Below are 12,440 nucleotides of genomic sequence, written 5' to 3' on the forward strand. Positions count from 1 at the left end.
TTTGGCCAAAACTGCACTTACAACGTTCTGGCAAATACCCTTCGTTATATTCCCAGTATTAGGAATTTGGATAATCGTAGCTAAATTGCTGCAACGTGAAAGGTGAAAATAACGAACAGTGATCAATCTCATAACTCCAATAAGCAATACAAAATAGAGTGTTGGGCAAGCACGGACCTCTGAATATACCAGAGGTGGGATCAGGTGTAGGGGGAGTAACCATTCCCTGTCGACCGATCACACCTACCGTGAGCCCTATATCTTGATCAGGTACAGGGTTACATGTGTCCGTAGTCAAAATCAGTGTACCAAGAACGGCCTAACAATCGGTATGAAACACGTCAGACACATTTTACTGTACAATGATAGGTTGCATTGGCAAACTAGAATTTGCGAAAAGCTAACTTCAAACGAAAGTGTGCTGAAAACTCTACACTATCCATTTGTTTGTCAGTACCAGATAGCCTGCCTGAATTTAAAAATTCATCACACGCAGAACAAACTCTTGCGTATCAAGTTAGCAGCTAATGTCTTTATTTCCAAGGGTAGCACCGGTAGTGAGGGCCCTGGGTAAAAGCGGGAAAGTGAGTGAGCATTAGAAACCGGTTAAACAGTATAGGGAAATCCAGTGGTGAATTATCAAGACACACACGTGGTCTCGCACATTTCAGTGTAGAAAAAACCCCACATCTACACATATGCAACAACGAGAAATAAATCATTATTGATAATTCATTTACAGAAGTTACAAAAAATAGAAAATAATTTCACTGTTTATCAAAACACAACCCCAATACAGATGAAGGAATAACATTGGAATAAATGTTGCCCATAATGAATACAAGCCCCTAAAAGCTGAAATTTTACAATATAAACAGGAAAATATTCAAATTTCTATTGCTGTATGAATACGCATAAAATGATTTTCAAGATTTAGACTCATGCTTCAAGATTTTTCAAATTTTGGAACCTATTTCACCCTCATATCTAGAGATGACTTCTAGGTACATTGAATGTCTTCCCATGTAGTAAAAGGATATCTTCTGTTTCTTTTGTCTATTTACAAAGGACAGAAGTATTTTCCGTTGGTGTTATTGGGTTTGAGCATACAGAAATTTTAATAAGGTATTGACTTCTTTTATAATTTGAGTTCTAAAGAATGCAGAATTACGTCAAGGTTTTCTTTCTTATCTGTTTTGGGTCGACATGTCAATTCGTGATCACACGTCATCCGTAAAGACACTTGATATTGTTTACCAGCAGACCCATAATCAGACAAATTTTTAATGTATGTGTGTCTTTTAACAGGTCGATGCGATAGAATAAATCTAGCGGGGTCTTTGTCCATACCTAGCAGTGTGTGCATTTTTTGTACATTTTATGTTACAACTGTTCTTTATCTTCGCCTTTCACGAAACACAAAATTGTTTAAGCCGTGGAGTGGATTATTGTCATATTTAGTAGACATTTTGATAGCGATATCTTGAATGCAAAATCTGTAAAATACACACATTCTTTATGCGCACAAAGAATCGATTTTCCTCATGCAGTAATCTAGTACCATTTTGTCCTACTTTGTAACATTACCATGCTGTATATATAGACTCATGTGTTTCTGTAATGGAGAACAACCAAACATTCAATAAGACATACCCGTAAGGTACATAAAATATACCTGATGATTATATTTAGACTAAATGCTAAAACATTTATTACACTCGTTATCTAAGACCAAATGATTTTGCTCTCAGGTCTGCGAGTAATGAGTATTTTAAGTATACAATCTAGATTAGGATACAAATATTAAAATTCATAACATGTAAATGTCCATTTTGTATTTCACCTTCATCTCTAGAGATCATATATTGGTACATTGAATAATCCCTAGGCATGTAGTAAGATATTTCTCAATTGTGTGTGTTGTCTGGGTATCATCTTCTTTAACTCTAATCACAAAAAGATTCAAGTATTTCTTTTTCAATGAACGAGCAGTGATCATTCTCATAAATCCCATAAGCAATACAAAATACATAGTTGGGCAAACAAGGGCCCCCGAACACACCAGAGGTGGGATCAGGTGCCTTGGAGGAGTAAGTATCCCCTGTCGACCGGTCACACCAGCCGTGACCCTATATCCTAATCAGGTAAACGGAGTTATCCGTCATCAAATCAGTGTCCCAAATGCACTTATAAAGATTTTTAATAGTATTGCTTTTCCACATTTTACTTACTACTGTATACTGTCTGGTGTAACGTACAAAATCAGCTATATTTAGGAAAAAAATTCCAAGCTGTAAAAGCGGGCAGCAAGAAAACTTTTGAACATTAGAGATTTCAGGACCTCTGCTGGCTTCTTATTTTCTTGTCTGAACTCGATGTCAATTAAGGATTATTTTATGTTTAGAAAGGTTGTCTTTTCTGTTCAAAGTTTTAAACAATCAAATGCCAAATTACCTAAACGTGTTTAAATATACAAGAGATGTGAGTTGCCGCCAAACCAGGTCGAATGATTATATTTCTAATTTATTATATTTCCCAAGAGCTAAAACTGAAAATTATAAACGTTCATACAGCTACTCTTCTGCATTCCTTTGAAACAATTTCTCTCAAAATGTTCGAAACTCTGGTTCGGTTGGCGTTTTTAAAGCTGTGTATTTGATGGAATATTTTAATAGAAGTAGCGCTTAAACATCGTGCTTTCCTCTGTTTGTTCAGGTGTGCCAAATAATGTAGTTGTGATATGGCACTGTGTGTGCGTGTGTCTTATGCTATTTTCTTCTTCTTTCCTTTTATGTCATGTATTCATATTTAGATAATAATTTCATCACTAATTAGGTGTGTCTTATGCTATGTTTTCCCCCTTTTCTTTTAAATCGTATTCATATTTAGAGACTAATTTTAGATGTTGATTTTATGTTTGTCTATATGTTTTAATGCAAGACCAAAATGGAAACTAGCTATATGCTAATTTGTGTTATCCTGGATAAATAAGGGCTTTTATTATTATTTTGATGTTTCACGAACGGTCTAACAATCCGTATGAAACATGTCAGACAGCATGTGACCCAATGATAGGTTGTATTGGCAAACTAGATCGTTATAACGACCATAGAAATAGCGAAATGCTGACTTTAATCGAGGGTGTTCAGATCAAAACATCAAATATTTTTGTAAAGCTTTGCTTTTGAAATTGTTGGCCGAAACATTCAATTCACAATCAATCATCATGCGTAAGCACATTTGAATTATTTTACATGGAAGACTCTTGTTTACATAAGAGCACCAGAACCAATATCGTCTCCAACATATCAATTCAATTGCGTAATATGTCCATATCTAGTTTTGTGTGCATTATTAATAATTTATATTTCATGTGTAATCCGTGAACATAAAACGTTTAAGCCTTGAAAGAATTTCATATTTCGTGGACGCGTGGAGGTGTGATATTTTGAATACAAAAATTATGTAATTTATACTTTCCCTTTTACACACAGAAAAGCAAAGGCTGAAATTACATTACGGCAGACATTTGCATATATCCAGTGATTTATTACCAATCATGCCGTTCTCTGCAACATAAACACGCTCTATAGGCATAATTATGTCTTTTTGCAAACAACAACCGAATTTCCTCTGATGGTTACTAGTATTTTCGGTCCAGTGTCTACACTGATGGACGGCGGTCACAATTTGATAACAAAATCTCACTTGAGCTTATAACTAAATAAGCTAGAATGTACAGGCTCTATTTTGTCTTAATTCTTTCCACATCTAGCTTATGTGTTATGCATGCAAGGCCCATTTGTGCACAAGCAAGAACGCTTCTGTATTGAATCGAAATATTGATATATATGGAGTTATAACAATATTTATTCATCATTTCAGTATTATGAACACATTGCTCAGAAAACAACGTGGGAGAAGTTTCCGGAAACATCTTTCTGACGTTGCTTACTGCATGTCCATTTCCTGTGTCATTTTGTATATAATATTTACATATGTGGAAAGCAATGTGGAAAGTATATGTCTCTCGATCCCATCACAGCTTGGTAGGTTTGACCTATACATTAGTGTATAAAAAGTAATATGTCTTGATTATGAATATGAAAATGGGATACAGTTATCTAACGTACATTTAAGAGGATCATACATGATACACATTGTATTCGAAATATTTTATATAAAGCACGGATATAGCAATGAACTCTTAAATGAACATAACTGCCCAAGTTAAAAAATATTTAATATTAAGCACAGAAAATTTCATATTATTTGGATACACACTTCCGCCCCTACCCGAGGTTGAACTCACGACCTGCGTAACCAAATCTCCTAGCAGCATGTAACCAGCGCACTAGACCGCTCGACCATCTAGGTAAATCAATAAACTTGCTTTCGATGAGGATGAAATTCTCGCCACACTGTCACACGCTACACGGTCGTTGTGAATGGAAATGGGATACGAGCGGTCTAGTGCGCTGGTTGCATGCTGTTAGGAGATTTGTAAAACGTAAGCGCATTCATTTTTAAAAAAATTCCACACGTCTAAATGTTCAATCAGTTTTATTATATGGTATTCCGGTACTTGAATGTCTTTGTTATGTACACGATTCTGGCTCTCAGAGTTGTTCCTGTCTCTCCAATATATATTTGTCTATATGCACTACATGTAATAACATATATTGAATTCATAGAGCCACAAGACATATCCGTATTTACAGTGAATTCCTTTCCGTTGAAATTGAGAGTTTGTGCCTCATTTATATATGGACAAGTTCCACACCGGGTATTCTCTGGATCTGTTGACTTGGAAATCGGATTTTCTTTGAAAGTTGGATGGACATAGTATTCGGAAATATTTGGTTGTCTTTTACTGTTAATGAATTTGTAATTTCAGAGGACATTTGTCATTTCTTCATCCGATTTCAGAAATTATAAAGTTGATGAACCACAGGAGTCATATTCAAGTTTTTTGGGTTATGGGTGGTTACAAATGGTAATATATTTTGAAATCTGCGTGGTTTCGTGGAGGCGGATTGATATGTTCTTCTCTGTTAAGCGCCTTGGCTTTCTTTATTCACTCTTACTCCAAATAATGAAGCAATCATCTAAATATTTTGTCCAGTAACGTTTGATATTTTCACAAAGTTCTTCGCTGCATTTTTCGTGAATTTGCTCATACATAAGTTCCTCTAAAAATCCGAGCGTTAAGGTAGCGTATGTATGGGCCATTTTGGTGCCCATAGCAGTACCTTTGACTTGTTAAAAATGTTTGTCATCAAAATTGAAAGTGTTGTTTTTTAAATTAATGCTGTTGCCTCTTATAGAAATTCTTTAGTAAAAGGGCTATCAATCATTTCTCTATGTTTGTCAATCCAGAAATTAAATGCCTGGAGTCCAAGTGTGCTGGTTATGTTGGAATATAAATTTAAGACATCCAGAGTCACTAATTTATCATTAACCCCCTTATTGTTGAAAATGAAAGCGTTTACGTTTTACAACGTGTTGTCATATTTCATTTTTTTTACCTATTCATTACCGGCTATCACAAATAGTTTTAAAATTCAACAATTTATTTACAGTACAACATGACAACAACAAAATACAAACTTACAGAAGGTCCAATCAAAGTTCACATAAACAGTGTTCTATGTGTTGTTTATGATAATAAGTTGTCACTAATGCTTAGTAAAGACTCCCCAGATATAATCCAAATTCTGTAGAATGTTTATTACCGTGAAAATTGCAGTCTATTTCTACTAAGATAATTTTCTGTAGAAAGTTTTCTCGAACACGTGTAACATCAACTTTCTATTGAACTCGGACACACATCATACTAGTTTAGAAAGTTTAGAATCTATATCTATTATAGATATCAATTAATTACATTGTATAACACAACAATACCATAAACAATATTTCAATATATAAATATGATTAGACATAAAACAGAAGGTTTTAATTCTGAATGTTTGTTTACACAGGCTGTTCAGCACTCTGACAAAATATAAGGGCTAATTTTTAGAGATAAGATTAAGAAAATTTAGGGCTAAATTTAGGAACTTCAGAAGTAAGTTAAGACAGTTTCAGACATTTAAATGGCCTGGACTTCGCAAATTTGACAATAAAGTAACTCAAGGAAATCAGAGATAATAAATGCATTCAAATTTCTATGAAAGATTGTTGAAATAATTTGCTTTCTTCTTTTAAAAGCCGAGTTTAATGTTTCATTAATCAAATTGACTTTTTAGAGGGCAGCATCGAACCCAACCTTTCCATAAGTTCTTATGAAGAGATGTCATCTAAATTCAAATGGCTGTACACAGGAGGACATTACTCGCCTAAATATTGTATAGCTATTCAAAATGTGGCAATAATAATTCCGTTCCGAGACAGGGAGGAACACTTGCGAGTCTTGTTAAATAACCTTCATCCGATTCTTTATCGTCAACAAATAATGTACACAGTGTATGTCATTGAGCAGGTAATGTATCTTTTCTTATTACAATTAGTGTGACTATAAGTTTTAAATCTTACAGAATGCGAGAGAATGAACAATTTTTTTTCTAGTTTCTTGTTTTACATGGATGATTCTATTTCAGGCTGATAATAAACCCTTTAACAAAGGAAAGCTGAATAACATTGGATATATAGAAGCACTTAAAGGAGACCATACCTGTTTTGTTTTTCATGATGTTGATCTTATTCCGGAAAATGACAAAATTTCATACGGATGTCCAAGAAGTCCCATGCATTTATCAAGGGAAATTGACAAGTTTAATTATAGGTTCGTGCCTTTAACTTTTTTTTAAAAAAATACGTTTGTTCCAAAGGCAAATAAAGAAAAGACAAAACTCCCATTGAATGCAACAAGAAATAAAAATACATAATACATTCAAATTTCTAAATTAAAATTTGGATATTTACGATTAATACATGCCTACATCTGTTGCAAAAAAAACAAAAAAACACAATAATAAAAAAAAAAAACAATAAAAAAAACTAACAACACTCTGTTCTCATCAGTGGCGGATCTATAAATATATGCAAAGTTACTTTAAAATGATACAACAAGCACCAAAATTGTCAACTTTTCGGAAAAGATAAACATTTACAAATCAAAGAAGTGAGAAGTGCTAGGCTTGGTTTCTGATATTGTTGTATTGATATACAAATTATAATAGTACTACTAGCATACTAAAACTTAATTTTCAATATTTGTTTCCAATTGCTAAGTAAAATAAAGTGAAGATAACAAAGAGTGGTGAATCTCGTAATTCCTATAAGGAATATAAAATAAACAGGTGGACGCACAGGGACCCATGGACACACTAGAGATGGGATCAGGTGCCTAGGAAGAGTACGAATCCCCTGTCAACCGGTCATATTCGAAACTCTATATCTTGATCAGTTAAACGGATTAATCCGTAGTCAATACCAATGAGTCAGGAACGGCCTAATAATCGGTATGAAACATGTCAGACAGCATTTGATCCAATGATAGGTTGCATTGGCAAATCAGATCATTATAACAACCAAAGGATTTGCAAAATGCTGACTTTAAACGAGACTGTTGAAAACCTTGTAACATCAAATTGTTTGTCAGTAGCCTGCCTCTATTTAAAAACTGGTCATACGTAGAACAAGCTTTTCGTATCGAATCAGTTGGGATATATAAACAGCATTTGCAGGTGGTAATGGAATATTCGTACATAAATATATGACGTTTATGATGGAGAAGCTGAAACCATCCCTATTGTTATAAAGTTGAGATGTTAGTTTGCCGTCAACACACATCCTCAATAAAACATCTACATGAAACAAGTGTGGATGATTCTGTTGTGCCTTTTATCTCTAGTTCACAGGGATATATATCGAAGCGACAGAATGAAATGATTATTGTTAGGAAATAAAACAATGTCGATATGTCCAAATATTGAGTTGAAGGACACAGGAGATTTTTTTTTCTTGTGTAGTTTTTATTAATAATCTCTGCTTCATAAGAATATAAAAACAGGTCAATTAACAAAGGAGCACAATTCATTACCACGGGAATTCCAACAGACTGTTGGATTTTCAAAGACTACGAAAATATTGTGATGGACTCAAGCGTATTTTGTAATTTCAACTTCAGAGTGCTTATGGGTGAAATCAGAGTAACTGTTTGGATGACTGATCACTAGATACGAATATTTCCTTTGTTCATATTTGTTGAGGAATCAGCTGTTTATGATATCAATTTTTTAGTCTTTGATTCATCTTGGGGAATCCCGTGGGGATCCGGGTTAGAATAGGTCCTCAATACCCTTTGCTTGTCGTCAGAGGCGATTAAATGGGGCGGTCCTTCGGGTGAGACCCAAAAAAAACACCGAGGCCCAGTGTCATAGAAGGTGTGGTACGATAAAGATCCCTCCTGCTCAATGGTCATAAACGCCGAGCATAAGCCTAAATTTTGAAGCCTTTCACCGAGTTAAAGATTCTTCAGAGGGACGTTAAACAGTATGCAATTAATCAATCATCATGAGGAATGGTCGTGTAAAGTGTGAAAAAGTCATACGTTTTGATTTTGTTGATTTGAGAACGTTTTGTGATTTCAAATTGACTAAAAGTTCTTTAGAATTGTGGAGAATCCACATTTGATTTACACCCACTTCTGGCATACGTTGTAGTACAATATGTTTGACGTTTCTCCATGAAAGGTGAAGATAACGAACAGTGATCAATCTCATAACTCCTACAAGCAATACAAAATAGATAGTTGGGCAAACACGGACCCCTGGACACACCAGAGGTGGGATCAAGGGCCAATGAGGAGTAAACATCCCCTGTCGTCTCAGATGTTAATGTTTTCGTGATGACCAAAGATAGGGGCTTTGTAGAACAATTACTCGATTCAGCATTGTAACATTTTTGTAAGGATATTGTGAAGTTTAGAAATTTACTTTAAGTACGGTAGCTTATATTCATCCATCCAATTGACTGGGATATTAAATGACATTAATTACTGTAATACTAAATAATAATATATGTAAATGATTTTGTAATTACTGCACTATAAATGTGTCCACTTCAGGGCCTGGCACCCTTAGAGAATATTAAAAGGATGTATCCGCGAAGACTTTACGGCGGCTAATCAACCCGTCACATGATAATGAAGAAATGCAAAACTAAACAAAAGGCCAAGATCTAAATTATTTTAATGCTTTTCAAATGACTCCAAAATAATGTTGTGATCCTCATTGTTTTTCATATAAATTATCGCTTTTCAATTAATTAGAACAAAGAAAAAAATACAGTATCTGAATCTCTTATTGGTCTTGTAACATGTGTTAACTCTCTCATAACGTTATCTCTGATATAAAAGTTTGATTCTAAATACGATTACTTAGCATAACACAAGAACGATTTTTGTATCAGTGGACATTGTAAACGAAATGATAATCCATAAAGTTCATAGGCCTCATCACTGTTTTCGTTTTTTGATCAATACAATGAATACATTTATGTACAGTGCACTAATGAAAGGTGAAGATAACGAATAGTGATCAATCTCATAACAACTACATGTATGAACATTACAAAATAGAGAGTTGGGTAAACACGGACACCTGGGATTACCAGAGTTGGGATCAGGTACCTGTCGACCGGTCAAAATAGCCGTGAGCCCTATATCTTGATCAGGTAAACGCCGTTACCTGTAGTCAAACTCAGTGTATCAAGAACGGTTTAACAATCGATATGAAACACGTCAGACAGCATTTAACCCAATGATAGGTTGTATTGGCAAACTAGATCGTTATAACAACCATAGAAATTGTGAGATGCTGACTAATGTGAAATATCAACAAATTAATATAAATTCATTTCAGTCAACAGTCAATAATGTAATCTGTCTAAAATTAACGATGTTTAGTACTCCATTTCAAATAAGTCATACATGTAGGTAAGCTACTCGGTCCAATAATTTCTCCGCCTACTTGTTTACAAACTTCCAAACCACGCTGTCTGACGTGTTTCATGCCAATTTTTAGGCTGTTCTTTAAACACTGATTCTTGACTTGTAATATGCATACATTTTGTAGTTACCCCATTTGTTTGGAATACTATATTAGCTGATAGGGGTCGTTGATTCAATAACTGCTCAACCCTACAATTCGCTGGCGCAGGTGCGCGGCGCTTTAAAATGATAATGAATAAAATGGCACTAAAACTACATTATCAACACACACCAGGTGACTGCATCAGAGTAAACGTTGGAGCGAACAAAAATACGTTCGATAAATCCGGTGGACTATTTTAGACACATTCCACACATGTATCATTGCGTGTGAAAATTTAGAAAGTACACGCTTTTGACAACGGATTACTCCATTTACCTGATCAAGAAATAGAGCTCAGCTCACAGCGGGTGTGACCAATCTACAGGGAAAGCTTATTCCTCGTTTTTGCCCAACTCTTTTATTTTGTATTTCTTATTCACCTTTCGTGATATAGTCAAGTAATAGTCGTTGATGATCATAGATTAATCAATTTGATTAAGAATTGAAGACATTACATTCATATGATCCAGTGAGTATATCTATATCTATTTATTTATTTATCTATCTATCTATTTATTTATCTATCTATCTATCTATATATATAAGCACTGAAAAGGCCACGACCTTGTTGGTTATTTAAACTTCAAACTTTCGACGCTTTTTCAAAAGACATATATTACATGACTAGTCTTCAATACCTTGAAGACTAGTATATCATTAATATATCATCTTGAGACCACTAAACTATGATGAAACATTATTCTAAATTAACATAAATTCGGATTCGCACAGCTCTTTATGTTGCATCAGAATTTCTAGATTGCAGCTTTAATTTATCTGACCTTGAAAAATATATTACCTTGAAATATAATACAGTATCTTTTTCCTTAGACTTCTCTCCCACTCACCTCTTGGATTGTTGATTTTAATGCGAGATCTGTGTCTATTGATTGACTTTTTTCGTTGTTTAATCGTGTTCTTCTGTCTATCAATATATCTATATATCTGTCTATCTATATGTCTGTCTATCTCTCTATCTCTCTACCTTTCTATCTATCTATATGTGGTGTGTGTATGTGTATTCAAAGTTCATAACTAAACTTTTGATTTCCTTTGTTTGAAAAGGATCAAAGTTTACCAACATGAAAACCAACAACAGCATAATATAGAATTGAAATAACAGTGATTCGTAAATTATAACTTATCCATGAAAGTTAATGCATTCATAAATAGATTGCCCGACGACAAATTAATTGGAGGGGTATCAGCTTGGAGGAAAAGAGAGTTTGAAATGGTCAATGGCTGGTCAAATGCCTTCGTTAATTGGGGAGGAGAGGATGACGACATGAGTTATAGGTACCTGTTCTAGCCTTAAGGTAGCTCCATCATGTGTGACTTAAACAATAAAGATTCAAAGCAAACAAAATTAATACCTCTTAATTTGCTTTGATTCAATCGGTAATCAAAGAAAATGTATATATTGCCACCTATTTAAAGACGTCAGATACACAAAAAAGTGTGTGTCAGCACATTTTCATTAGACAGCATGATAAAAATACATAAAAACTGGTTAAAATGACAAAATACTGATAGTTTCAAAACACTACTTCTTTATGAATTATATAAATATTAATGGTGGATATACATATATGTACAATAGAGAAAGTACCAGCAAATGAATCATTGCCCTTGACAACATTTGTCAAATATTTATAGAAAATATAAACTTTTTCAGTATCAATTAGTTTACCAAACCATTTTATTATTTATTATTTTATTATTTATTATTACCCAGTGAATAAAATCCTCCCAAAAGATAAATTTCTATCTTGTACAAAGTTTAATCAAATCAAGATTTTGTCAACCTATGACGTCACAGGAGGGTGGAACCACCTTAAATTAGGTTAATTTACGTTTGGGCGAATCTATTTACAAGTTGGTGGATATCAACATAGTGAGGAAATTATAATAAGCCACGTTCATTTAACATATTATCATGACATTCTCTTTACCAACTGATTATCAAGGTTTCTTATTGTATTTCAGAATTATTGCTAATGGATTGTCGATATACCGTTACAGAGAATCATTAGCTAGATACACAATGCTGAAGCATAGACGCACTCCCGTCAACACTGCTAGGTACGTGGCTGCAAAGTATAGTACGATGTTCCCATTCACTGCCTACTAAGTCCTTCTGACTCACATAACTCATGCATAGGTATTACTCGCATATCTTGAACCCTTATTGTATCGCCTCATTTACTTAAGGGTCATGTTTGAATAAATCCGAATCCAAACTATTTGAAGATTCTTATGTGTATTAATTTGAAAAAAAAAATGCTTTTGTAGTTTTTACTCCAGAATATAGCTTTTAATTTCAATAAACCACTATCTAAA

The 12,440-nt window shown here is 34.1% G+C and overlaps 1 protein-coding gene across 3 annotated transcripts in view; it reads left to right on the forward strand.

Moving 5' to 3' along the window:
* LOC130050758 (beta-1,4-N-acetylgalactosaminyltransferase bre-4-like) overlaps positions 1-12,440 on the forward strand; it is a 51,064-nt gene that overhangs the window by 31,083 nt on the left and 7,541 nt on the right. For 2 of the 3 annotated variants that reach the window (XM_056151209.1, XM_056151208.1), the window contains exons 2-6: positions 3,886-4,049; positions 6,252-6,484; positions 6,603-6,787; positions 11,274-11,396; positions 12,087-12,182. In XM_056151209.1, coding sequence (XP_056007184.1) covers positions 3,890-4,049; positions 6,252-6,484; positions 6,603-6,787; positions 11,274-11,396; positions 12,087-12,182 — 797 coding nt within the window. In that variant the 5' untranslated portion in view covers positions 3,886-3,889. The remainder of the gene's footprint in view (positions 1-3,885; positions 4,050-6,251; positions 6,485-6,602; positions 6,788-11,273; positions 11,397-12,086; positions 12,183-12,440) is intronic. The other variant, XM_056151210.1, reaches the window with a different exon arrangement.

The sequence above is a fragment of the Ostrea edulis genome, chromosome 10, assembly GCF_947568905.1.
Source record: "Ostrea edulis chromosome 10, xbOstEdul1.1, whole genome shotgun sequence".
NCBI lineage: Eukaryota > Metazoa > Mollusca > Bivalvia > Ostreida > Ostreidae > Ostrea > Ostrea edulis.